General features: G+C 43.1%; 1 protein-coding gene across 8 annotated transcripts in view; it reads left to right on the top strand.

Annotated features, from left to right (window-relative positions):
* The window catches only part of OFD1 (OFD1 centriole and centriolar satellite protein), a 79,921-nt gene that overhangs the window by 35,379 nt on the left and 19,483 nt on the right, over positions 1 to 25,059 (top strand). For 7 of the 8 annotated variants that reach the window (XR_011565113.1, XM_070783529.1, XM_070783528.1 and 4 more), the window contains 9 exons: positions 2,655 to 2,785; positions 3,316 to 3,427; positions 12,322 to 12,924; positions 13,391 to 13,508; positions 14,927 to 15,027; positions 20,784 to 20,903; positions 23,201 to 23,358; positions 23,844 to 24,002; positions 24,542 to 24,612. Coding sequence is in view for 7 of the 8 variants with exons in the window: in XM_070783529.1 (XP_070639630.1) it covers positions 2,655 to 2,785; positions 3,316 to 3,427; positions 12,322 to 12,924; positions 13,391 to 13,508; positions 14,927 to 15,027; positions 20,784 to 20,903; positions 23,201 to 23,358; positions 23,844 to 24,002; positions 24,542 to 24,612 (1,573 nt within the window). In the remaining variant the exon portion in view is untranslated. Of the gene's footprint in view, positions 1 to 2,654; positions 2,786 to 3,315; positions 3,428 to 12,321; positions 12,925 to 13,390; positions 13,509 to 14,926; positions 15,028 to 20,783; positions 20,904 to 23,200; positions 23,359 to 23,843; positions 24,003 to 24,541; positions 24,613 to 24,884; positions 25,029 to 25,059 lie in introns of those variants that run through there. The other variant, XM_070783530.1, reaches the window with a different exon arrangement.

Genomic DNA, 25,059 nt, shown 5'->3' with positions numbered 1-25,059 from the left:
TGTTAGGTTCATAATAGGAAATTGTTTTTTTTTTCTTTTTGGCTACACCATGAGAATGTGGGATCTTAGTTCCCCAACCGGGGATCAAACCTGTGCCCCCTGCAGTGAAAGTGCAGAGCCCTAACTACTGGACCACCAGGGAAGTCCCAGGAAACTGCTCTAGGGGAGGCTTCAGTTGGGAAGCTTTTATAAAACTAAAATTCCAGATTGAAATTCCTTCTTTGTTGCTTGCTATTCCATAATTCATAGTGTCTGTAAGAATAAACATTTTTAAATTTAATTTTTATTTTAGATTAGAGTATAGTTGATTTACAGTGTTGTGTTTCAGGTGTAGAGAAAGGGATTCTGTTATACATATACAAATATCCATTCTTTCTCAGCTTCTTTTCCCATGTAGGTCATTACAGGTTATTGAGTCAAGTTCCCTGTGCTGTACAGTAGGTCCTTATTATCTATTTCATATATGGTACTGTGTGTCTGTTAACCCAAAACTCCTAATTTTATCCTTCTCCCTGCCTTTCCCCTATGCTAACCATAAACTTGTTTTTGAAGTCTGTGTAGTCTGTTGTGTTTTGTAAATAAGTTCATTTGTATGACTTTTTAGATTCCACGTATAAGTGATATTGTAAGATATTTGTCTTTTTCTGTGACTTGGCCTCACTTAGTATGGTATTCTCTAGTTGCATACTTGTTGCTGCAAATGGCATTATTTCTTTTTTGTGGCTGAGCAGTATTCCATTGTGTATATATACCATATCTTCTTTATCCATTCATTTGTCCATGGACATTTGGTTGCTTCTATGTCTTGGCTATTGTAAATAGCACTGCAGTGAACAATGGGGTATGTGTATCTTTTCAAATTATGGTTTTCTCCAGATATGTGCCTAGCAGTGGGATTGCTAGATCACATGGTAGTTCTGTTTTTATTTTTTTGAGAAACCTCCATACTGTTCTCCATAGTGGTTGTACCAGTTTACATTTCCACCATCAGTGAAGGAGGATTCCCCTTTCTCCATGCCCTTTCCAGCATTTATTGTATATAGACTTTTTGATGAGGGACATTCTGATTGGTGTGAGGTTGTATCTTATTGTAGTTTTGATTTGCATTTCTCTAATAATTAGTCATGTTGAGCATCTTTTCATGTGCTTTTTAACCATCTGTATGTCTTTTTTGGAGAAATGTCTATTTAAATCTTTTGCCCACTTTTTGATTGGGTTATTTGAACTGCATGACCTATTTGTATATTTTGGAAATTAATCCTTTGTTGGTTACTTCATTTGTAAATGTTTTCTCCCATTCTGTTGGGTGGTCTTTTTGTTTTTTGGTTTTTTTTTTTATGGTTTCCCTTGCTGTGCAAAAGCTTTGAAGTTTTATTAGGTCCCATTTGCTTATTTTTATTTTCATTACTCTAGGAGGTGGATCCAAAAAGATATTGCTACAACTTATATCAGTGTTCTGCCTGTGTTTTCCTCTAAGTGTTTTATACTATCTGAGCTTACCCAGTGGCTCAGTGGTAAAGAATTGCCCGTAATGCAGGAGACCTGGGTTTGATCCCTGGGTCGAGAAGATCCACTGGAGGAGGGCATGGAAATCCACTCCAGTACTCTTGCCTGGAGAATCCCTTGGACAGAGGAGCCTGGCAGGTTACAGTCCATGGGGTTGCAAAGAGTTGGACACGACTGAGCATATATGCATGGGCTTACATTTAGGCCCTTTAATCCATTTGGGGTTTATTTTTGTATATTGTGTTAGAGAATGTTCTAATTTCATTCTTTTGCATGTAGCTGTCCAGTTTTCCCAGCACCACTTGAAGAGACTGTCTTTTCAACATTGTATATTCTTGCCTTCTTTGTCATAGATTAATTGACCATAGGTGCGTGGGTTTATTTCTGGGCTTTCTGTTCTGTCCCATTGATCTATATTTCTGATTTTGTGCCAGTACCATATTGTCTTGATTACTGTAGCTTTGTAGTATAGTTTAAAGTCAGGGACCCTGATTCCTCCAGCTTCATTCTTCTTTCTCAAGATTGCTTTGGCTGTTCGAGGTCTTTTGTGTCTCTATACAAATAGTGAAATTGTTTGTTCTAATTCTGTGAAAAATGCCATTGGTAATTTGATAGGGTTTGCACTGTATCTGTAGATTGCCTTGGGTTGTTGTTCAGTCGCTCAGTCGTGTCTAACTGTTTGTGACCCCATGGACTGCAGCATGCCAGGCTCCTCTGTCCTTCACCATCACCCAGAGCTTGCTCAAACTCATGTCCATCGAGTTGGTGATGCTATCCAACCATCTCATTCTCTGTCATCACCTTCTCCTCCTGCCTTCAATCTTCCCCAGCATTGGGGTGTTTTCTAATGAGTCGACTCTTCACATCAGGTGGCAAAGTACTGGAGCTTCAGCTTCAGCATCGGTTTTTCCAATGAATAGTCAGGATTGAGAAGGACTCAAGAATAGTAAAATTTGCATTTATGTGCATTAAATTGTTTTCAAATTCCTGTGGCAGAATTGCTCGTTGTCCATTTGATGGAGCTGTTAGAAAATTGTGTGCATGCCCTAAAAGGAAGAACAATTTGAAACTTCTCTAGCTGCTTTTAAAAGTAAAGCTCAATGAGAAAACTTCAGGTTGATAACAATCACTATCTGTTACTTTCCTAGGCATAGCTCAGCCGTCTCCCGAACTGCTGATTTTTCAGAAAGAATTAAAGAAAGCAGAAAATGCTATTGCATTTGAGCATAAGGAGTTCGAAACCCACAAGCAAGCTCTACAAAAACAGCTTCAAAGCGAGGTGAGTATTGCTCCTTGTGCAGCCAGGGGTCGGGCCAGTCTGCTGCATAGATATGTGAACTTGGCACACACCACACCGGTGTAAATGGGGTTTACTTCAACATCAGAGCTCCCCCAAGGCGCTAAAGTATGTGCTTTCTCATCTGAGAGAACTCTCCAGTGATCATGTGACTTTATATTCATAATTGTCACAAAATCCAGAGGCAAGCAAACTCACTTAAATGCACAATTTTTCAAGTCCTGGTGGTGCCCACAGTGGCAGTGTCTTGATTCTCACCCTGTGACTTGGAAATACTACTGCCATCTCTCTTGTGTCTGCCCTGGAGTAGCTGCTCTAACTTGCATGTGACAAGAGGTGGAAACTTGTTTTATCTTTCGTCATCTTGTAGGGACCCTGTGCGTTAAGGGTGTAACGCTGCTCAGAATTGGCAAAAGGGCAAAAGAGAATAAGCCTAATGAGAGAATAGCTCCCTTTGAAGTGAGCTGTGATTTCTTTTATGTTCATTTCTTTTCTTCTCTAATTCTCTGCAGATTGAGCGCTCTGCCCAGCTGAAGGCCCAGGTATTAGAATATGATGCTTCTGTCAAGAGGTTAACTACACAGGTTTCAATTTTAAAATTGCAACTAAAACAAACTCAGACAGGTTAGAGACATTTTTAACCTTTATGTGTGTGTGTGTGTGTGTGTGTGTGTGTGTGTGTGTGTAAAACTTCTGACATTTGTGAAAATGTAATTGTTACTCATTGAATTCTTAGTAATTCTCATAGTAGGGGAAAGCTTCCCAGGTGGCTCAGTGGTAAAGAACCCTCCTGCCAATGCAGAAGACGTGGGAAATATGTGTTTGATACTTGGGTGGGGAAGATCCCCTGGAGAAGGGAATGGCAACCCAATCCAGTATCCTTGCCTGGAGAATCCCATGGACAGAGGGCCCTGGCGGCCTATAGTCCATGGGGCCACAGAGTTGGACACAGCTGAGCACACACAGCACCTCGTAGGGAAAAGTCATAGAGAAATGTGCCATCTCAGAAGTCACGCTCCCTGTCCATTTCAGGGATACCAACCAGGTATCCAACCAAACAAGTCAGCCAGCGTGACTTGTTTTCACAGGTGCCCCATGCTTGGGGGAACCTCATACCACAGATAGGTGTGATAGTGACACAGAAGCCCCCAAATTCATCCTGGACCTAGGCTTTCCTTTTTTATTTGCTGTCTGGTGGCTCAGACAGCAAAGAATCCGCCTGCAGTGCAGGAGACCTGGGTTTGATCCCTGGGTTAGGAAAATCCCCTGGAGAAGGGAATGGCAACCCACTCCAGTGTTCTTGCCTGGGAAATCCCATGGACGGAGGAGCCTGGCAGGCTACAGTCCATGGGGTTGCAAAGAGTCAGACATGACTGAGCGACTGACACTCACACATCCTGATAATAAGATCAATCAACTCTTGAGTGGTTTTATATATTCCCTGACAGAGGTTTATGTGAGTGGGAGAGGCAGCGTGGCCTGGCGAAAGAGCACTGCTGCTGAAATCAGAAAACTGGTTTTGTACCCCAGTTTTGCAGTTAAGTTGTTTGGTTTTGGGTACATTTCTTTTAACTTCCTTGGGCCTCGAGTCCCCTCTTTGTAATGAGGATAATACCTTCTGTGCAGTGGAGGATGAAGGGGATATGTGGTTGGCTCCAGTGCAGTGCCTGGGGCACATAAAACACTTGGGGAAATGGCCACTGCTGTCATTTTATTACTGTGTCTTCCTGTGGATGCATGACATCTGCCCCTCCTTCTTACCAAGTGCCAATTTTGACGCTTTCTTGAGCTGCTTTCAAGCCCAGCAGAAGTTCATGAGACTTTGTGATTCTGAGCCATCCTCAGTTCCTATTTGCACTTCTTCCCCCTCGGGCCCTTGGCCCCTTCTCCCCACCCTACTTTTATTTCCGTCTCTTCACTCATCTCTACTCTTTCCTGTTGCTCATTTTCTCGCCACAACTCTGCATTTGCCAAACTTCACACTGCTGAAACTATCCTGAGCTCAGATCATTAGAAATAGTTCAGTGAGGATGGAAGCTTCACGAGCACGGGCCTGCCAAGCATCTGTCCCTGGCACCATCAAGGTGGCCTTGCAGGAGAGGAGCGGTCACATGTGGTGGCTTTGCATTAGGCCAGCCCAGTGACTTGGTGCTTTGCAATTGGGTGATTCAGCTATAGTCTCCTGTCCATGACGTGGGAGCAGTGAGAGTTTTGGGCCCACGGTGGCGCCCTGACCACATGCCCTTCCCCTCTCTGAGATTCAGGCTGTACGCAGTAGATTTTGCTGCAGCCCTGGGAGTTTGGAGGTGGCATCCTGTAATGAGACACATTCATTATTTTGAAGTCAAGTGTGTGAATGTTCCTGCTGATTAAATAAAGATTATAAATGGGCTTAAATCAGATCAGGTCAGGTTTTTCAACCACATGAGTTCAAGTCTGGTTAGGCTTTGTCCCCGAATACATTGTGAATGCCTTTTCAGTTCTCAGAGCTTTATGGATTTCAAGGTCGTGCATAATGGATTGTGAAGTAATAGTATGCATTACAAAAGAAGGCATATGAAGCAATAGTTGGTACATATAAGCTCTCAAACGTTAATAATTAGTGTTTTGACTGTGGTTTTACAGACTTTTTTTTGTTTAAGTATAGTTGATTTACCCTATTGTGTTGATTTCTACTGTGAAAGTGAAAGTGTTAGTCACTCAGTTGTGTTCGACTCTTGTGCGACCCCAAGGACTGTAGCTCACCAGGCTCCTCCATCCATGGGATTCTCCAGGTAAGAGTACTGGAGTAGGTTGCCATTCCCTTCTCCAGGGGAGCTTCCCCACCCAGGGATCGAACCCAGGTCACCTGCATTGCAGGCAGATTCTTTACCCTCTGAGCTACCAGGCATAACTTTGGTTTTACAAACTACTTTTTTTTTATTGAAGTATAGTTGATTTACTCTGTTGTGTTGAATCAGCTGTACAGCAAAATGATTCACTTGCGTGCGTGCACGCGCGCACACACACACACACACACACATATATAAATTGCTTTTGGTACTGTTTTCCATTACAGTTTATCACAGGATACTGAATATAGTTCTCTGTGCTCTACGGTAGAACTTTGTTGTTTACCCCTTCCATACATAGTAGCTTATATCCGCTAACCCCAGCCTCCCACTCCATCCCTCCCCCAACGCCCTCCCCCTTGGCAACCATAAGTCTGTTCTCAATGTCTAAGAGTCTGTTTCTGTTTCATAGATGTGCTCATTTGTGTCATATGTTAGATTCTACATAGAAGCGATACCACATGGTATTTGTTTTTCTCTTTCTGACTCACTGCACCTAGTATGGTATTCTCTAGTTGCATCCCTGTTGCTGCAAATGGCATTATTTTGTTCTTTTTTATGACTGGGTAATATTCCTCTGTGTGTGTGTGTGTGTGTGTGTGTGTGTGTGTGTGTGTACACACCACATCTTTATCCACTCATCTGTTGATGAAGGTTTAGGTTGTTTCCATGTCTCGGCTATTGTGAATAGTGCTGCTGTCAACATACAGGTGCATATGTCTTTTTGGATTAGAGTTTTGTCTGTATATACGCCCAGGAGTGGAATCACTAGATCATATGGTAATTTATTTTTACTTTTCTGAGGAACCTCCATACTCTTTCCCATTTTTCAATTGAGTTGTTTGTTTGTTTTGCCATTGAGTGTATGTATTTTGGCAATTAAGCCCTCGTTAGTAGCATTGTTAGCAATATTTTGTCCCATTGTATAGGTTGTCTTTTTGTTTTGTTTATGGTTTCTTTTGCTGTGCAAAGGCTTGTACGTTTGATTAGGTCTCATTTGTTTATTTTTGTTTTTATTTCTATTGCCTTGGGAGACTGACCTAAGAAAAAATTGCTGTGATTTATGTCAGAGAATATTTTCCTATGATCTCTTCTAGGAATTTTATAGTATCATGTTTTATGTTTAAGTCTTTAAGCTATTTGGAGTTTATTTTTGTGTATGGTGAGAGGGTGTGTTCTGATTTTGTTGATTTACATGCAGCTCTTCAGCTTTCCCAGCACCACTTGTTGAACAGACTGTGTTTTTCCCATTGTATATTATTGCCTCCTTTGTTGAAGATTAATTGACTGTAGATGTGTGGGTTTATTTATGGGCTCTCTATTCTATTCCATTAATGCATATGTCTGTTTTTGTGTCAGTATGATGATGTTTTAATTACAGTAGCTTTGTAGTATTGTCTGAAGTCTGGAAGGGTTATGCCTTCTGGCTTGTTTTTTTTTTTTCCCTCAGGATTACTTTGGCAATTCTGGGTCTTTTATGGTTCCATATAAATTTTAGGATTGATTATTCTAGTTCTTTGAAGAAATATAATGGGTAATTTGATAGAGATCACATTAAATCTATAGATTTCTTTGGGTAGTATTGCCATTTTAACAGTATTGTTCCAGTCCAAGAGCATGGGATATCTTTCCATTTCTTTGAATCCTCTTTAATTTCCTTTATTAATAATTTGATGGGCTTCCCTAGTAACTCAGCTGGTAAAGATTCCACCTGTAGTGCAGGAGACACCAGTTCAATTCCTGGGTCTGGAAGATCCACTGGAGAAGGGATAGGCTACCCACTCCTGTATCTTGGGTGTCTCTGGTGGCTCAGCTGGTAAAGAATCCTATTTTATAGTTCTCAATGTATAAATCTTTCACCTCGGTCAAGTTTATTTTTCTTTTTTTTGGAGGGGGAAGTAATTTTAAAAGGTACTGTTTTTTTACATGCCCTTTCTAATATTTCATTGTTAGTGTAAAGAAATGCAACTGGTTTCTGAAGGTTAATCTTGTATCCTGCTACTTTGCTGAATTCATGTATTAGAAATAGTAGTTTTTGTGTAGAGTCCTTAGGATTTTCTATATGTGTAGTTTCATGTCATCTGCATATAGTGGCAATTTTACCTCTTCCCTTCCAATTTGGATACCTATTATTTTTCTTGTCTAATTGTTGTGGCTAGAGCTTTCAGTACTGTATTGAATAGAAGAGGTTAGAGTAGGCATCCTTGTCTTGTTCTAAATTTTACTAGAAAGGCTTTTGGCTTTTCACCATTGAGTATTACGTTGGCTGTGGGTTTTTCATAAATGGTTTATTGTGTTCAGACATGTTCCCTCTATACCCGCCTTAGTAAGAGTTTTGTCTTGACTGGATGTTGAGTTTTCTCAAATGGTTTTTCTGTATCTTTTGAGATGATCGTGTGGTTTTTGTCTTTTGTTTATGTGGTGTTTCACATTGATTTGTGTACGTTGAACCATTCTTGTGAGCTTGGGATGAATTTCATGTGGGTTGTGTATATGATCTTTTGTATGTATTGTTGGATTCAATTTGCTAATAGTTTGCTGAGGAATTTTTCATCTATATTCATTTCATCAAAGATACTGATCTGTAATTTTCTTTTTTGGTGGTGTCTTTGGTTTTGGTATCAGAGTGACAGTGGTTTCATAGAAGATCTTTGTGAGTGTTCCTACCTCCTCAAGTTTTTGTAAGAGTTTAAGAAAGATCTGTATAAGTTCTTCTTTGTATATTTGGAAGAATTCACCTGTGAAGACATCTGGTCTTGTACTTTGTCTGTATGGATTTTTTTGTTTGTTTGTTTTAATTACAGATTCTCTTTCACTTCTAGTGATCAGTCTGTTCAAATTATTTCTTCTTGATTCAGTTTTGGTGAGCTCTATATTTCTACAGAGTTGTCCATTTCTTCTAAGTTGTCAAATTTATTGGCATATAATTGTTCTTAGTATTCCCTTAGTTTTTTTTTTTTGTATTTCTGTGGTATTGGCTGTTGTATCTCTTTTTTAATTTCTTATTTTGTTTATTTGGGTTCTTTCTCTTTTCTTGGTGAGCCTGGCCAGAGGTTTATCAGTTTTATTTACTCTTTCAAAGACCCAGCTCTTGGTTTTATTGACTTTTTCCATTTTTTAATTGCTACTTTATTTTCTATCTTTATTCCTTCTTTCTGCTGACTTTAGGTTTTGTTTGTTCTTTTTCTGATTCTTTTAGGTGGTATGTTACATTGTTTATTTGAGATTTGTCTTGTTTGTTTGTTTTTTTTTTTTTTTTTTTGAGGAAGGCCTGTATTACTGTGAACTTCTAAGAACTGCTTTTGCTATGTCCCTTAGATTTTGTATGGTTCTGTTTTCACTGTCATTTGTTTTAAGGTATTTTTAAATTTCCACTTTGGTTTCCTCGTTGATCCATTGGTTTTCCAGTAGCATATTGTTTAGTCTTTCCCCATTTCTTTTTCTGTGGTTAATTTCTAGTTTCATGCGTTTATAGTCAGAAAAGATGTGTGATAATTTCTGTACCATTAGATATGTTGAGGCTTGTTTGTGCTCCAGCATGTGGTCAGTTGTAGAGACTGTTCATGCACAGTTGAAAGGAATGTGTATTGGTTTTTTGTTCTTGGATATAATGCCATGAAAATACCAATTAGGTCTAACTGCTCTGTTGTACCATTTAGGATCTCTGTTGTTTTATTATTATTTTGCATAGAAGATCTGTCCATTGATGGGAGTGGGGTGTTAAAGTCTCCTACCATTATCATATTCTTGTGAATTTATCTCTTTATATCTGTTTGTGTTTGTTTTATGTGTTTGGGTGCTTCTATGTTAGGCACATATATTTTAGGTTAACACATGTAAAATCTTCTTCTTGTATTGACCCTTTTATCATTATAAAGTGTCCTTCATTATCTTTTTTTATGACCTTTGTGTTAAAGTCTATTTTGTCTGATGAAAGTATTGTGATCCCTGCTTTCTTTTCATTTCTCTTTGGTTAAAATATCTTTTTATATCTCCTTACTTTCAGTCTGTGTCCTTTGCCCTAAGCTCTTGTTTTTTTTAATCCCGTCAATCACTGGGTCTTTTGATTGGTGCATTCAGTCCATTTACATTTAAAGTGATTACTGTTAGATATACATTTATTGCCATTTTAAGGCTTGTTTTCCCATTGATTTTATATTTGTCCATTTCTTTTTGTTTTCCTTTGTGTGGTTTGATGATTTTCTTTTGTGTTATACTTATGTTCTCTTCTTTTTGGTTTTTGTGAATCTGTTGTATGTTTTTGATTTGTAGTTACCCTGTTTTTCAAGTATGTTAACTCCATCCTTTATCTACTTGCCTTAGACTGGTAGCCATATAGGCTCTAAAATATTCTAGGAAGTGGGGGAAAAAAATCTATGTTTTCTTACTCTCTTTCTCTTGCTGTCTTTAGAATCCTCTCTTTAACTTTTGCCATTTTTTAACTAGAATATGCCTTGGTGTAGGTCTCTTTGAGTTTACCTTATGTGGAACCCCGTCTGCTTCCTGCATCAGATATCTGTTTACATCTTCAGGTTTGGGAAGTTTTCAGCCGTGATTTCTTCAAATACATTTTTGATCTTTTCTCTTTCTTCCTTTTCTGGAATCCCTATTATGTATAGCTTGGCGTGCTTTTTATTGTCCCATAGGTCTCTAGATCAATTGGTAAAGAATCCGCCTGCAGTGCAGGAGACCCCAGTTCGATTCCTGGGTTGGGAAGATCCACTGGAGAAGGGATAGGCTACCCACTCCAGCATTCTTGGGCTTCCCTTGTGGCTCAGCTGGTAAAGAATCTGCCCACAATGTGGGAGACTTGGGTTTGATCTCTGGGTTGGGAAGATCCACTGGAGAAGATAAAGGCTCCCCTCTCCAGTATTCTGGCCTGGAGAATTCCATGAACTGTATAGTCCATGGGGTCACCAAGAGTTGGACACGACTGACTACTTTCAGGTCTTTTGTTTAGGTTTCTTTTTTTTTTTTTTTCATTTGGCTTTCTCTCTGCTGTCCTGAATGGGTGATTTACATTATTCTGTCTTCTGGGTCACTTATTCATTCTTTGGTGTTACTGGTTTTGTTTTGTTTTGGCCATGCCACATGACTTGCAGGATCTTAGTACCCTGACCAGGGATTGAACCCACACCCTCAGCAGTGAAAGTGTGGAGTCCTAACCACTGTACCACCAGGGAATTGCTTGTTTTTCTACATAATTCATTGCCTTTAGTTCAGTTTTAATCTCAGCAATGAGTTTTGTAATTCTCTTGCTTCCTCTTTATCGTTTCTAGTCCCTTTTTTACAGTACTCTGCATTTTTACTGACACTTTTTCTTACTCCCTTTAATATTTTCATTATCTTTTTTGAAATCAGTGTCTGTTAAACTGAAGAGGTCTGTTTCATTGTTTGTTCTTTCAGGGGAATTATCTTGTTCTTTTAACTGGGAGTGGTTCCTTTGCTTCATTTTACTTAATTTTCTCTCTCAAACTTACAGAAGAGAAATATATCTGTTGTGGTCTTGGGGGACTATTTATATGCGGAAGCATCACTGTGTAGCTTCTGTGGGTTTAGTGTTTGTTTGGCATGAGGGCTGTTTTTTGATATGGATGCCTGTGACCTCTTTGTTCAGCGTGTGCTGGCCATGGTCATTATCCCCTTATAATCAGGGTGTGCAGGTACAGTGGCTGGTGCCCAGTCCTGAGGTTCTCAGCATTGGTGGAGGATCTCACACACTCCCAGAGCATGCGATGGGATCATTGACGGCTTGAGACCACTGCTGGAGCCCAGAAGGGCGGCAGTGGTGGCCATTCAAGACTGCTTCTGTAGCCTGAGGTGTGGGGAGTAAGTCACAGCAGAGGCTCAGAACCGATCCTGAAGCCTGTGGCATGCAGGTGGTGGTTGCTGCAGCTCGTGACCCCTCTTGAAGCTCCTGTAAGCCGTGTCATGCCACCTGAAAGTGTGAACAGCGGAAGAGGCTGTAGTAGTGCGTCCCACCACTCCCCTCACACACCCCAACCATCAATAACACCTGGCCTCTAAGGTGGCCCAAGCTTCTTCCATGTACACCCTCAGGAGCGACTGCTCCAGACTCCAGCCCCTTCAGGCTGTTTCCATACAGCCCACCCTAGCCCTCTCCCTGGGTCTGATTTCTGAAGCGTGAGCTTCAGCACCCAGCTCCTGCCTGCATGGGAGGACACATGTCTCGGGCTGGGGAGTATAGGGCAGTGGTGCTGACCTTTTGTGCAGGTCTCTCCGTCCCAGCTGCTGCACTCCAGAGGCTGCGTTCTTCTCCAGAGGCTCTGGAGCTCACCTCCATCTTGGCTGATCTCATGGGGTGCAGGAACCTTGCCTCTTTTATAGCACCCTCCTGAGGATACAGATCCTGTCCCAACTTCTTCCTTGCTTTTTTTTCCCTTTTGTCCTTCCTGGTTCCATGGAGATTTTCTTGCCCTTTCAGAGGTCTGAGATCTTCTGCCAGTGTTCAGTAGATATTCTGTGCAAATCACTCTACATGTAGATGTATTGTTGATGTATTGTGGGCAGAGATGAGCTTCACATCTTACTACTCCACCATCTTGATCACACGCCACAGACTGTTTAATGTGCTAGTTGATTTTTCAACCAAAAAATTGCTGAAACGTTTCAGTTTGGTTCTCCACCTCTTCCCTTCCTGTCTCACACTCTGTTTGTGACCTGCAGCACTAGAGAATGAAGTGTACCCCAACCCGAGCCACTCTCTGCTGAATCGCTCCATCAGCGGGTTAATGAGCACCAGGGTGGAACCTCGTGATGGCAACATCAGTGGGGATTTCTTGAAAAATCCTCTGAGACAAGAGGAGGTGACAGCAGGCCCAGTTACACCGCGGATCCCCAGATACCCAAATGCCAGCGCAGAGGGAAGTTCCCCTGATTCCGACCTCGAGTTTGTAGCCAGTACTAAGGTGAGAGTGAGAGAGCTGGAGCAAGAAGCAGAGTGCCTGGAAAAAGCTTTCCAGAACTACCATCAAAGGGTCAGTCAGTGCCCTACCAAGAGCCGCTTGGCAGCCAGGAGCCCACCCTTGCTGTGTCTGCCGGGGACTCTCAAGAACATCACTGCAGCTGTTCCCGAGAGGTGTGTTTTTATGGATGCCAGAGTCACCTCTCAGCAGCCTCCAGTAAGCACACGCGGAGAGGATGACAGCGAGGTGTCCGAGGTGCCCAGCAGCATGGCCTCAAGGTCACACAAGAGCACAGCCTCCAGGCGACTCTCCTCCACGCCACTCCCCAAACCGAGAAGCCTCGATAGTGAAACATACCTGGAAGGTGAGCTATGGACACAGGCCTGTGGATGCTCTGGTTGGGGCTCAGTTGCTCCTCATCCCCCCTCTCCTCTGGGTAACAGTGCAGCTGGAGGCTGATAAACTGGGAGTCATGGGAGCCTCTGAACTGTGGGCTCCTAGGGAACCCTGACTCCCCCACCCAAGGTTACAGGTGGTGTGCAGGCTGTAGGATGGAGGGTCAAGTGCCAGCATTTTGCTTGGCACGTGGAGGTTTTTAGAGTGACTGTGGCTTTTCTTTGGCTGCTGGTTAGTTTCATGTGTTCTCCTGTTATCACTGAAGTTTCATTTTCATGCCTGAATTGTTAGTTTTGTGGATAACTTTCACATACCCCACTGCTTGCAAAGATGATCGAATGCATTTTCAAAGTGGTAGAAGTCTCTAGAAGCTGCACTGCCATCTTCTCCATGCAGTTTGTAACGTGCTTTTCCTGGTTGCTCCTGCCCCGTAGGTCTGGGCCGGTCCACTGTCACCACCACCTGTCCTGACAGAAAGCCACAGCCTTCGCCTGCAGAGTCCAGGCACATTTCGGTGCACTCGCTCTCCAGCCCTCTGGAGCAGAAAGCCAGGTAAGTACCTCGTTCTCTGCCTGGCCTCTGCTGAGGCTGGTTAGCTTCCTGTGGTCTCAGCCAGGACTGGCTCCATTTTTTTAGGTGATGTTAAAGACCACGTGGCAGGATAGAATTTGCAGTCAGATTATAAGATGCATGATCTCTGAGAATCATTTGAATTATTGCCTGGAGGAAAAAAAGATTCTACTTGTTTGCTAAACTTGATGTATAGTGTATGCGTAGAAGTCGCTCAGTCATGTCTGACTCTTTGTGACCCCATGGATTATACAGTCCATGGAATTCTCCAGGCCAGAATACTGGAGAGGGTAGCCTTTCCCTTCTCCAGGGGATCTTCCCAACCCAGGGATCAAACCCAGGTCTCCCACATTGCAGGCAGATTCTTTACCAGCTGAGCCACAAGGGAAGCCCTAGAATGCTGGAGTGGGTAGCCTATCCCTTCTCCAGTGGATCTTCCTGACCCAGGAATCGAACCGGGGTCTCCTGCATTGCAGGCAGATTCTTTACCAAGTGAGCTACCAGGGAAGACCTATAGTATATGTACTTGGGTATTAATAAGCATCTTCATAATTCTGTGAATAGACTTGGTTTATAAAGATAAAACACACAAAAAATTTGCAAATGCAAACCAATTCACTGTAAACGTTAAATAGTTTTGTACATCATTAAAAAGTCACTTACAAATATTTAGGCATTTAAATGTAAACAAATAAGGTTCCACAGTGTCAATCACTGAAACAAATTCAAAAGTGGTAGTTAGTCCTAGGATACATGGGCTGAAGCAGCATGGGGTGGGTGTGTCGAGAAGCTTGGGGGCGGGGGTGGGCAGCAGGCTGAGATTCAAGTCAAGGGTAGGCCTTCTACCTGTGCCTAGTCCCCACGGTAGGAGATTCTGACTCCTCTCTCGGCTCAGGCCTGGGCGTCTGTGTGTTGATGCTCATCTACTGTACAAAGGTGAGAACTACCACAGGTGCTTGTCTGGTCCTAAAGTAGGTAATTTTTTCTCGTATAGGTCTTTCTGTGTTAAAGCCAAGAAGAGAGGCAGGACACATCTTCAGCTGGCTCATGCTAATGGTATAAAGAGCTTTTTGAAAAAATTTTCAAGTTCTTTAAATAAAAATTCCTCCTTGGAACAGCTTTGAGAGTGCCAGGATATTCTTTCTTAACAATGGTAGTACCCAACTCATGGCATGAGGCAGTGTGGAAGAGTGACTGAGTTAATACATATTAATGGTTTGGAATGATGTCTGGTGCATGGAGAGCACCCAGTGCAGAGTAGCTCCTATTCACTATGTGTCCACGAAAAATTAATTTTCTGAACTATTTTCTCAAATCACAAAAGGCTTTTCATCACCCTCTGCTCTTATGTCTTACATTATTAAAGTTTCACATTCTTGAATTTTATTCTTCCCATCCAGTCTTTATCAAAGACATACAGAACTTCAAGACAAAAGTGAATTTTCAAATCCGGACAAGCTAGTTTTTAAGGATAACGAGGGATTTGAACCATCTTTTGAATGTAAGTTTAAATATTAATACTTGCTTTTATATGTAGAACTTGTTTCAAAATGTAAAATGTTTTGGCAAAACATACTGATTGTTACAAAATGCAAAACAGTTACAAAGTAACACATTTTTATTTTCTGATAAAATCAGTGATACAGATATAGTGCCATGTTTTTGTATCATGAAGATTTTTAGGTTCTCAGTTCCATTTTTAAAAAATTTCAGGGTAACTAAATTGCAAAGTTAGGGAGAGACTGAGGGCAGGAAGAGAAGTGTGCAACAGAGGATGAGATGGTTGGATGGACATGAGTTGAGCACACTCCAGGAGTTAGTGAAGGACAGGGAAGCCTGGTGTGCTGCAGTCCGTGGGGTCACAAAGAGTCGGACATGACTTAGGGATTGAACAACAACAATTGCAAATCAGAGCTAAGCCTGTCAGTTCAGTCGCTCAGTTGTGTGCAACTCTTTGTGACCCCATGGACTGCAGCATGCCAGGCTTCCCTGTCCATCACCAAGTTCTGGAGCTTGCTCAAACTTTTGTCCATCAAGTCATTGATGCCATCCAACCATCTCATCCTCTGTTGTCCCCTTCTCCTCCTGCCTTCAATCTTTTCCCAGCATCAGGGTCTTTTCAAATGAGTCATTTTTTGCATCAGGTGGCCAAAGTATTGGAGCGTCAGCTTCAGCATCAGTTCATCCAATGAATATTGGGATTGATTTCCTTTAGGATTGACTGGTTTGATCTCCTTGCAGTCCAAGGGACTCTCAAGAGTCTTCTCCAACACCACAGTTCAAAAGCATCAATTCTTCAGCACTCAGCTTTCTTTATAGTCCAACTCTCATATGTATAAGTGACTACTGGAAAAACCATAGCTTTGACTAGATGGTCCTTTGTTGGCAAAGTAATGTCTCTGCTTTTTAATATGCAGTCTAGGTTGTTCATAACTTTTCTTCCAAGGATGAAGCGTCTTTTAATTTCATGGCTACAGTCACCATCTGCAGTGATTTTGCTGCTACTGCTGCTAAGTCACTTCAGTCATGTCTGACTCTGTGCAACCCCATAGACGGCAGCCCACCAGGCTCCCCCGTCCCTGGGATTCTCCAGGCAAGAACACTGGAGTGGGTTGCCACTTCCTTCTCCAATGCATGAAAGTGAAAAGTGAAAGTGAAGTCTCTCAGTCGTTAAAATCTGTCACTGTTTCCATAGTTTCCCCATGATTTTGCCATGAAGTGATGGGACCAGAAGCCATGATCTTAGTTTTTTGAATCTTGAGTTTTAGCCGGCTTTTTCACTCTCCTCTTTCACTTTCATCAAGCGGCTCTTTAGTTCCTCTTTGCTTTCTGCCATAAGGGTGGTGTCATCTGCATATCTGATCAGATCAGATCAGTTGCTCAATCGTGTCCGACTCTTTGCGACCCCATGAATCGCAGCACGCCAGGCCTCCCTGTCTATCACCAACTCCCGGAGTTCACTGAGACTCACGTCCATTGAGTCAGTGATGCCATCCAGCCATCTCATCCTCTGTCGTCCTCTTCTCCTCCTGCCCCCAATCCCTCCCAGCATCAGGGTCTTTTCCAATGAGTCAACTCTTCGCATGAGGTGGCCAAAGGACTGGAGTTTCAGCTTTAGCATCAGTCCTTCCAAAGAAATCCCAGGGCTGATCGCCTTCAGAATGCACTGGTTGGATCTCCTTGCAGTCCAAGGGACTCTCAAGAGTCTTCTCCAACACCACAGTTCAAAAGCATCAATTCTTCGGTGCTCAGCCTTCTTCACAGTCCAACTCTCACATCCATACATGACCACAGGAAAAACCATAGCCTTGACTAGACGAACCTTTGTTGGCAAAGTAATGTCTCTGCTTTTGAACATGCCCTCTAGGTTGGTCATAACTTTTCTTCCAAGGAGTAAGCGTCTTTTAATTTCATGGCTGCAGTCACCATCTGTAGTGATTTTGGAGCCCAGAAAAATAAAGTCTGACACTGTTTCCACTGTTTCCCCATCTATTTCCCATGAAGTGGTGGGCCCGGATGCCATGATCTTTGTTTTCTGAATGTTGAGCTTTAAGCCAACTTTTTCACTCTCCACTTTGACTTTCATCAAGAGGCTTTTGAGTTCCTCTTCACTTTCTGCCATAAGGGTGGTGTCATCTGCATATCTGAGGTGATTGATATTTCTCCTGGAAATCTTGATTCCAGTTTGTGCTTCTTCCAGTCCAGCGTTTCTCATGATGTACTCTGCATATAAGTTAAATATTTCTCCCAGGAATCTTGATTCCAGCTTGTGTTTCATCCAACATGGCATTTTGCATGATGTACTCTTCATATAAGTTAAATAAGCAGGGTGATGATATACAGCTTTGATATACTCTTTTCCCAATTTGGAACTGGTCCATTGTTCCATGACCAGTTCTAACTGTTGCTTCTTGACCTGCATACAGATTTCTCAGGAGGCAGGTAAGGTGGTCTGATATTCCCATCTCTTTCAGAATTTCCCACAGTTTGTTGTGATCCACACAGTCAAAGGCTTTGGCATAGTCAATAAAGGAGAAGTATATGTTTTTCTGGAATTCCCTTGCTTTTTCACTGATCCAGTGGATGTTGGCAATTTGATCTCTGGTTCCTCTGCCTTTTCTAAATCCAGCTTAAACATCTGGAAGCTCAGAGTTCACATACTGTTGAAACCTGGCTTGGAGAATTTTGAGCATTACTTTGCTAGCGTGTGAAATGAGTGCAGTTGTGCAGTAGTTTGAGCATTCTTTGGCATTGCCTTTCTTTGGTATTGCCTTTCTTTGGTATTGCAGTGAAAACTGACCTTTTCCAGTCTTGTGGCCACTGCTGAGTTTTCCAAATTTGCTTGCATATTGAGTGTAGCACTTTAACAGCATTATCTTTTAGGATTTGAAATAGCTCAACTGGAATACCATCATCTCCACTAGCTTTGTTCAAAGTGATGCTTCTAAGGCCCACTTGACTTTGCATTCCAGGATGTCTGACTCTAGGTGAGTGATCATACCATCGTGGTTATCTGGGTCATGAAGATCATTTTTGTATAGTTCTTCTGTGTATTCTTGCCACCTTTTCTTAATATCTTCTGCTGCTGTTAGGTCCATACCATTTCTGTCCTTTATTGTTCCCATCTTTGCATTAAATTTTCCCATAGTATCTCTAATTTTCTTGAAGAGATCTCTAGTCTTTCCCATTCTATTGGTTTCTTCTATTTCTTTGCATTGATCACTGAGGAAGGCTTTCTTCTCTCTCCTTGCTCTTCTTTGGAACTCTGCATTCAAATGGATATATCTTTCCTTTTCTCCTTTGCCTTTAGCTTCTCTTCTTTTCTCAGCTATTTGTAAGGCTTCCTCAGACAACCATTTTGCATTTCTTTTTCTTGGGGATAGTCTTGATCATGGCCTCCTGTACAATATCACGAACCTCCGTCCATAGTTCTTCAGGCACTCTGTCTATCAGATATAAGCCCTTGAATCTATATGTCATTTCCACTGTATAATTGTAAGGGATTTGATTTAGGTCATACCTGAATGGTCTAGTGGTTTTCCCTACTTTCTTCAATTTAAGTCTGAATTTGGCAATAAGGAGTTCGTGATCTGAGCTATAGTCAGCTCCCAGTCTTGTTTTTGCTGACTGTATAGAGCTTCTCCATCTTTGGCAGCAAAGAATATAATCAGTCTGATTTCAGTATTGACCATCTGGTGATGTCCATGTGTAGAGTCTTCTCTTGTGTTGTTTGAAGAGGGTATTGCTATGACCAGTGCGTTCTCTTGGCAAATCTCTATTAGCCTTTGCCCTGCTTCATTTTGTACTCCAAGGCCAAATTTACCTGTTATTCCAGGTATCTCTTAACTTCCTACTTTTGCATTCCAGTCCCCTATAATGAAAAGGACATCTTTTTTGGGTGTTCTAGAAGGTCTTGTATGTCTTCATAGAACCGTTTGACTTCAGCTTCTTCAGCATTACTGGTCAGGGCATAGACTTGGATTACCTTGATATTGGATGGTTTGCCTTGGAAACGAACAGATATCATTCTGTCGTTTTTGAGATTGCACCCAAGTACAGCATTTCAGACTCTTGTCGACTATGATGGCTACTCCATTTCTTCTAAGGGATTCTTGCCCACAGTAGTAAATATAATGGTCCTCTGAGTTAAATTTGCCCATTCCAGTCCATTTTAGTTCACTGATTCCTAAAATGTCAGTGTTCACCCTTGCCATCTCCTGTTTGATCACTTCCAATTTACCTTGATTCATGAACCTAACATTCCAGGTTCCTATGCAATATTGTTCTTTACAACATCAGACTTTACTTCCATCACCAGTCATGTGTACAATTGGGTGTTGTTTTTGCTTTGACCCTGTCACTTCATTCTTTCTAGAGTTATTTCTCCATTCTTCTCCAGTAGCATATTGCGCTCCATGACCTACTGACCTGGGCAGTTCATCTTTCAGTGTCATATCTTTTTGCCTTTTCATACTGTTCATGGGGTAAATGAAGCCTATAAATAAATCCTTATTTTGTGAAGGTTAGGATTGCCTCAGATTTAAAATAAGTAACTTCTTAAAATTTGCTTCCCCCCGCCACTTTATGGAACGTGAACATGTTTAAGTGACTTTACTTTGAATTATAATGATTCCATCAATTGCCTCAGATTTAGAAAAACCTTCCTTAGGTTACAGAATGGAGATTAAAGAGTATTAGCTTCAGAGACTAGAAATTGTTGTCCTGGCTTTGGTCCTGCCTTAGATTGTTCTACCTCGGAGCCTACTACTTCACTAAACAATAGGAATATAGTGTCAACCAGCTCTGAGGTTCTTTCTGGCTTACCAAGTCTTTTTTTTTTTTGGCTGTAGAAGCTTTATTCATAATAGCCAGAAACTTGAAACAACCTAGGTATCCATCAGTTGTTGTTCAGTCACTAAGTCATGTGCAAGTGTTTGTGACCCCATGAACAACCTAGCTGATCCAGGCTTCTTGCTGTACTCCCTTGGTTGTAACACACCATACTCGAGCCCCTCAGGCTGTCTCCCAGGTTCTGACCTCTGAAGGCTGAGCCTCAGCTCGCAGGGTGTGGAAACCTTTCCCTTTTCACAGCTCCCTCCCATGGGTGCAGGTCCCCTCCCAATTCCTTCCTTTTTTTTTTTCTTTCATCCTACCCAGTTACCTAGAGTTTTTCTTGCCCTTCTGTTAAGTCTGAGGTGGTCTGCCAGTGTTTAGTTGATGTTTTCGTAGTAGTGAGAATCATTCCACATGCAGATGTGTTTGTGGGAGAAGGTGAACTCCATGACCTACTCCTCCACCATCTTGATCCCATCCCCCAGAAAGTCTTTATATTTGTGTGTTAACCTATTGTTTTGCCTTGAGAGCTTCATCCTCAAGTCTGAATGTCTAGTACTTTGAACAGGGAAATGAAAGGGCTTAGTATATTTTATGAAATCTTTGAACCAACTCAGTAACTTTGTTAAATCACTGCAATTGAAATAGAATTCAGATGTTTTTCACCAAGCCAGATGAATTCTGCTGTCACTAGACTGATTTCCCTACTGAGTAACAAGTCAAATTTGTAAATGAATCTCCTAAGAACGCTTGGAGAAGCAGATATATTGGCGAGTGGCTCCAGTGAGCTCCTGGAACCCTGTAAGGAAAGGGCTGGCCCAGTTGCTTTGTCTGAAACTTCAGTGCTCAGCAAGCAGTTATCCCCACCCTCTCTTCTCTTGCTGCTGCTGAGGGCTAGGGGAGACTCACTTATACTTCTTATAGATGGATGGAGTGTGCCAAGGCAATTCAAGAGAGAGGGCCTCCATCATGCCGGCGACATGCCTCACGTGGATGGCGCTGCAGCCCCTGTGCCCACCAGGCCCATCTCCTTTCAGTACCCGGGTGAGTTTTCCTCTGTTCTAACTAACAAGGTATGTCAATAATAACATTAAATATTGTTTTCTTTCTATCTGTTTGCTTCCTTCATACCTTAAAAAATTAGGATGGTTAACCTGTTACATTTCAGTCTTCAAAACAGTGATGACATTGAAGGAAAAGTGGTCATTATACCCCTCCGTCCTGTCTGGCCCACTTTCTCTCCCCATCTCTTCTGCAGGCTCCCCCTTCCCTCACCAGCGTGTGGAAGTAGTTCTGGCCTTGGCCAGTGGACAGGTCCTTTTCTCTCCTTGGACCAAAGCATTGAAGCCTCGTACACATTCTTTCTCACGTAAAACCACCTACTAGTAAAACCATCCTCCCCCAAAGCTGTGCAAAGCCTCTTGTAGGCAGTGTGAAGTCACCGTACTCGGAAACAGGAGGAATTGCTGACAGAAGAAAGATTGTGAGAGGGTTGATTTTGCTGAGTCCAGCGTAAATCACTGGAAAACATCCATTCAGGATGGCTTGTTCAAGAGCTTTTTCTGTGCCAGGCACTTTCCCGGGGGCTGGGCATCCTGCAATCAGCCCCTGCTTTGTGGAGCATCTCAGAGTAGGGTGGGGGGGGGTGGGTTGTGGAGGAGGGGGTGGTCAGCAAGCCATCACCAAGGAGCCCCAGTCTATTCAATAGGGATGGTGGCAGCCATCTGGAGGAGATGGTAATAGAAATAACAGAGTAAGAGAAACCAACTGAGGAGATAGGTGTTCTGCCTCTGAGAGGTTCTAGATAGTATAATAAGGTCTTCTAAAATGAGTATTCAAAAGTGTGGCTGCACCATTCAGGAGTGACCCACCTCCCCCAGGAACAAGCAGAAGATTGCCTTTCTGCCCATGGAAGTGAGTACTGGCTGCCTCTGGTAGTCAGGTTCACGGCCAGGATCAAGGACCAGACAAGCCTGTATTGTCTTCCGTGGGTGATATGGAACCAGGGCCCAGCACAGAGATTCAGAGTACTCTGATGAACTAGAGAATTTGTCTGTTTCTCCACACTGTTGGGGGCGGGGGGTGGGGGCGGTTCAGAGATGAGGTTTTTCAGCCAGGGCTGGAGGAGAAAAGTCCGCATAAGCATCAATGGGATTGGAAGATAATTCAACCACGAGGCACAGGGACTTGTGCTGTGGGCTCTCAGGAGTCAGCAAATGAAGCCTGGGCCACGCCCAGAAGGAACAGAAAGTAGACACATACCATTGTGGACAAGGCGGGCACTGGAGAGGGGGCACTGGGGACTCTAGGCCGGGGGCTCACCTGGTAGGAGGGGAGTTTCCGGGGAGAGATGGGGAGGGAGCACGCCCAGCTGGGGAGACTGTGGGAGCAAAGGCGGGGACGAGAAGAGCAGCTGGAGTCAGGTGACGGTGAACGTGCTGGGAGGGGGTTTGTGGAGGTCGGATGTGCAAGTGATGGTGATGGTGGAGGAAGTCAGTCCAGTAGGAAAAGATCGCTTGTCGGGGCCTCGGCTGCCATGGTCTGGACTCTACCGGAGCGGAGACAGTGCTCAGTGTGTCCCTCCCTTCTCCTTGGGAGGTGACTGGTGCTAAGCAAGCATACTGGCTTGAAGGCTGAGAGACTGGTGTCAGGGAGTGCAGACTGTGGTGTTGGTGCTCTGGGTGAAGGGTGGTCAGGACCCTCACTGCAGTAGCAGGACGAGGAGAGGTGGGAGCCTGAAGCCCTGGAGGTTGGTGGATAGAGCACAGAGTGAGCTCGGCAAAGGAAGCCAGCGTTGTGGGATTGCCACGTGCAGATGGCAGGGAACCGCCCCGTAGAAGCATCGGTGTGAGGCCAGAAAGGGACAGGAGAAAACATGGGGGATGATGGGGACAGAGGCAACCCCAAACCCCAGGGAGGGATCTGCCTGGAGGGGATGGAGTGACGGCCAGGTGGCCTGAGCGGGGAGGGGAGGGTGGTTGGTGGTTTTGTCTTGCTCTGGGCAGGAGACTCTTGTACCCCTGTGGAAGTAGGGTGGGGGTAGTGACCAGAATGCTGTGGGAGTAAATGGGGATGAATGATCGGGTCAGAATGCTAAGGATCTGGCGGGCTCAGAACCAGATGCAGAGGCAGAAATACAGGGCTCCCTCGGCGAGGAAGGAGGGAATGGGGACACAGTTGAGAGGTGGGCGGGGCACGCTGCCAGGTTTGGGGCTGAGGGCTTGGAAGCGGCTGACAATGGCACCATCTCCCTGGGGCTTGGCAAGACCCCTGCGTACCCATCCTGCGTTTGTCTGAAAAATCTGCTGCCGGAAGCTATTCGTTATTTTCTGTCCCATTAGGTGTCAACCAGAAATCGCTTGGAGAACAGAAGGAAGAAGAAAAACTCCGAGAACAGCAGGCCAGGGAACGAAGGCAGGGAGACGAGCAGAGGCAGAGCAAGTGGCAGGAAACTCTGCAGAGGGAGCGACGACAACTCGAAAAGCTGGATCAGGAGAGGGTAGTGATGCTGGTGGGAGAGGGAGCCCCCTGGGTCTCCAAGTCCTAGGAGGAGCAGGGACGCGAACCAGCCCTGGGCGGCCTGAGGAGAGCTGTGGAGCACACAGGCCTTCTGGCTCAGGGTAGCAGGGCCAGCCCAGTCCCATGCATACTCATCTGGGCCTCGCAACAGGCTCATGAATGAGGAGGACCTTGTTTTGCGGTTGATTTTCTCATCGTAAATGAGGTTAAAAAAAGAGCCTCTTGCTTCAGGGCTCCCCTGTCCTCTTTTCTTTGATGTGCTCCTGGCCCTTAGGCTGGTCCCAGACAGATTACTCAGGCCACTTCACTTGTGCCCCTTTGATGGTAGCAGTGACTTCAATTAAAAAACAGTTCTGTGGCATGCGGGTTGTAGGTAAAGGATCAGGATTACATTACTGTGTGTTTCTCAACCCTTATTAGTTCTAAAAGATGTATAGTTCCTATTCTGGTACCCATCTGTTTCAGAGGCTAATTGAACAATCATTGAAGTTGGAAATGGAAAAAGAATACGAATCAAGTGTTCAGGAAATGAAAGACAAATCTAAATCTGTTAGTGGTGAAAATCCTTTAGAGAAATACATGAAAATCATGCAACAGAATCCAGACGAGGACACCACGGATAAGGTGCTGATCCTGTGGACGGGCGTCTGTGGGTGGGGAGTGCTGAGGGCTTCTGTGGTGTACTCGAAAACCTCGTGGTAAAGATCTGCCATCTCTACTGGAGACAAAGGGAAAAGCATAGAAAATCTGAAGGTCACATAGAGCTCCAGCCTTCTCAATATCTGACACTCCTGACAAATCATGGGTTTTGTTTGAGTAAAAGATGGAGGAAGTTTTGATTTGTCGAAGTTTGTAAAAGTTGGGATATCTTATTATTTTCAGAACAAGAGATAAATAAAATGAAAGCTCTATGATTGAATAATGAATGAGTTAGTCCTGAGACAGTAACACTTTGTCTAAGTCTAATGTACTATGTTGAGAATACCTTCCAGGTAGCTTATTCTGATGTGCTTGCTGAATGTCATGTTTAAAAGTCACTGCTTTTATAGACTCAGTTACTTATATATTTCAAAAACAGTTCTTAGAGAAATCATAAAGTTTTAAATAAAATGAATATACATCTAATTGCAAAATTCCTCTCCCCCGCCTCCTCGTTGTGTCAGAGTTCCAAAAAGGTGGTCCGAGAGAGCTCACAGTTGGACACGCTGCCGTCTAGTGACACTAAGGACAAAAGGTATGGTGTCCCCATTTATCATATTGCTGGTTCATTCTCAGCCAGGGAAGTGTTCAGATATTTGAGTCTGCCTGTAACTGAATCAGTCAAAATGACTGACTTCAAAAAAAAAAAAAAATCTATTGCATTTTATTAACCTGTCAAATTACTGATAAAAATCATGAGCAAGGGCAGAAACCCCACAGGAAAGGAATGAGAACATGATAGAGATCACAGAATAAACTTGAAAAGAATATAACAGATTAAAAAAATTTTGTCTTTCCCTAATTTAGTTTTGCGGCCTTTTCTCACGAGGAACCAGATGACATTTGGTAATCATGTTGGCTGCCCAGCTTCTTACTCCAATATCATAACTAACGGCCTGTGAGTTCTCTGTAATGAGACAGACTGCTTAATAAAAATCATGTGCAATCCAGTGTGATTTTTTTTCCTAGGTTCTATTTGCTA

The sequence above is a fragment of the Bos indicus genome, chromosome X (genome assembly GCF_029378745.1).
Source record: "Bos indicus isolate NIAB-ARS_2022 breed Sahiwal x Tharparkar chromosome X, NIAB-ARS_B.indTharparkar_mat_pri_1.0, whole genome shotgun sequence".
Taxonomy (NCBI): Eukaryota; Metazoa; Chordata; class Mammalia; order Artiodactyla; family Bovidae; genus Bos; species Bos indicus.
Note: the sequence above shows the minus strand (reverse complement) of the source record. Positions and strands in the feature narration are given on the sequence as shown.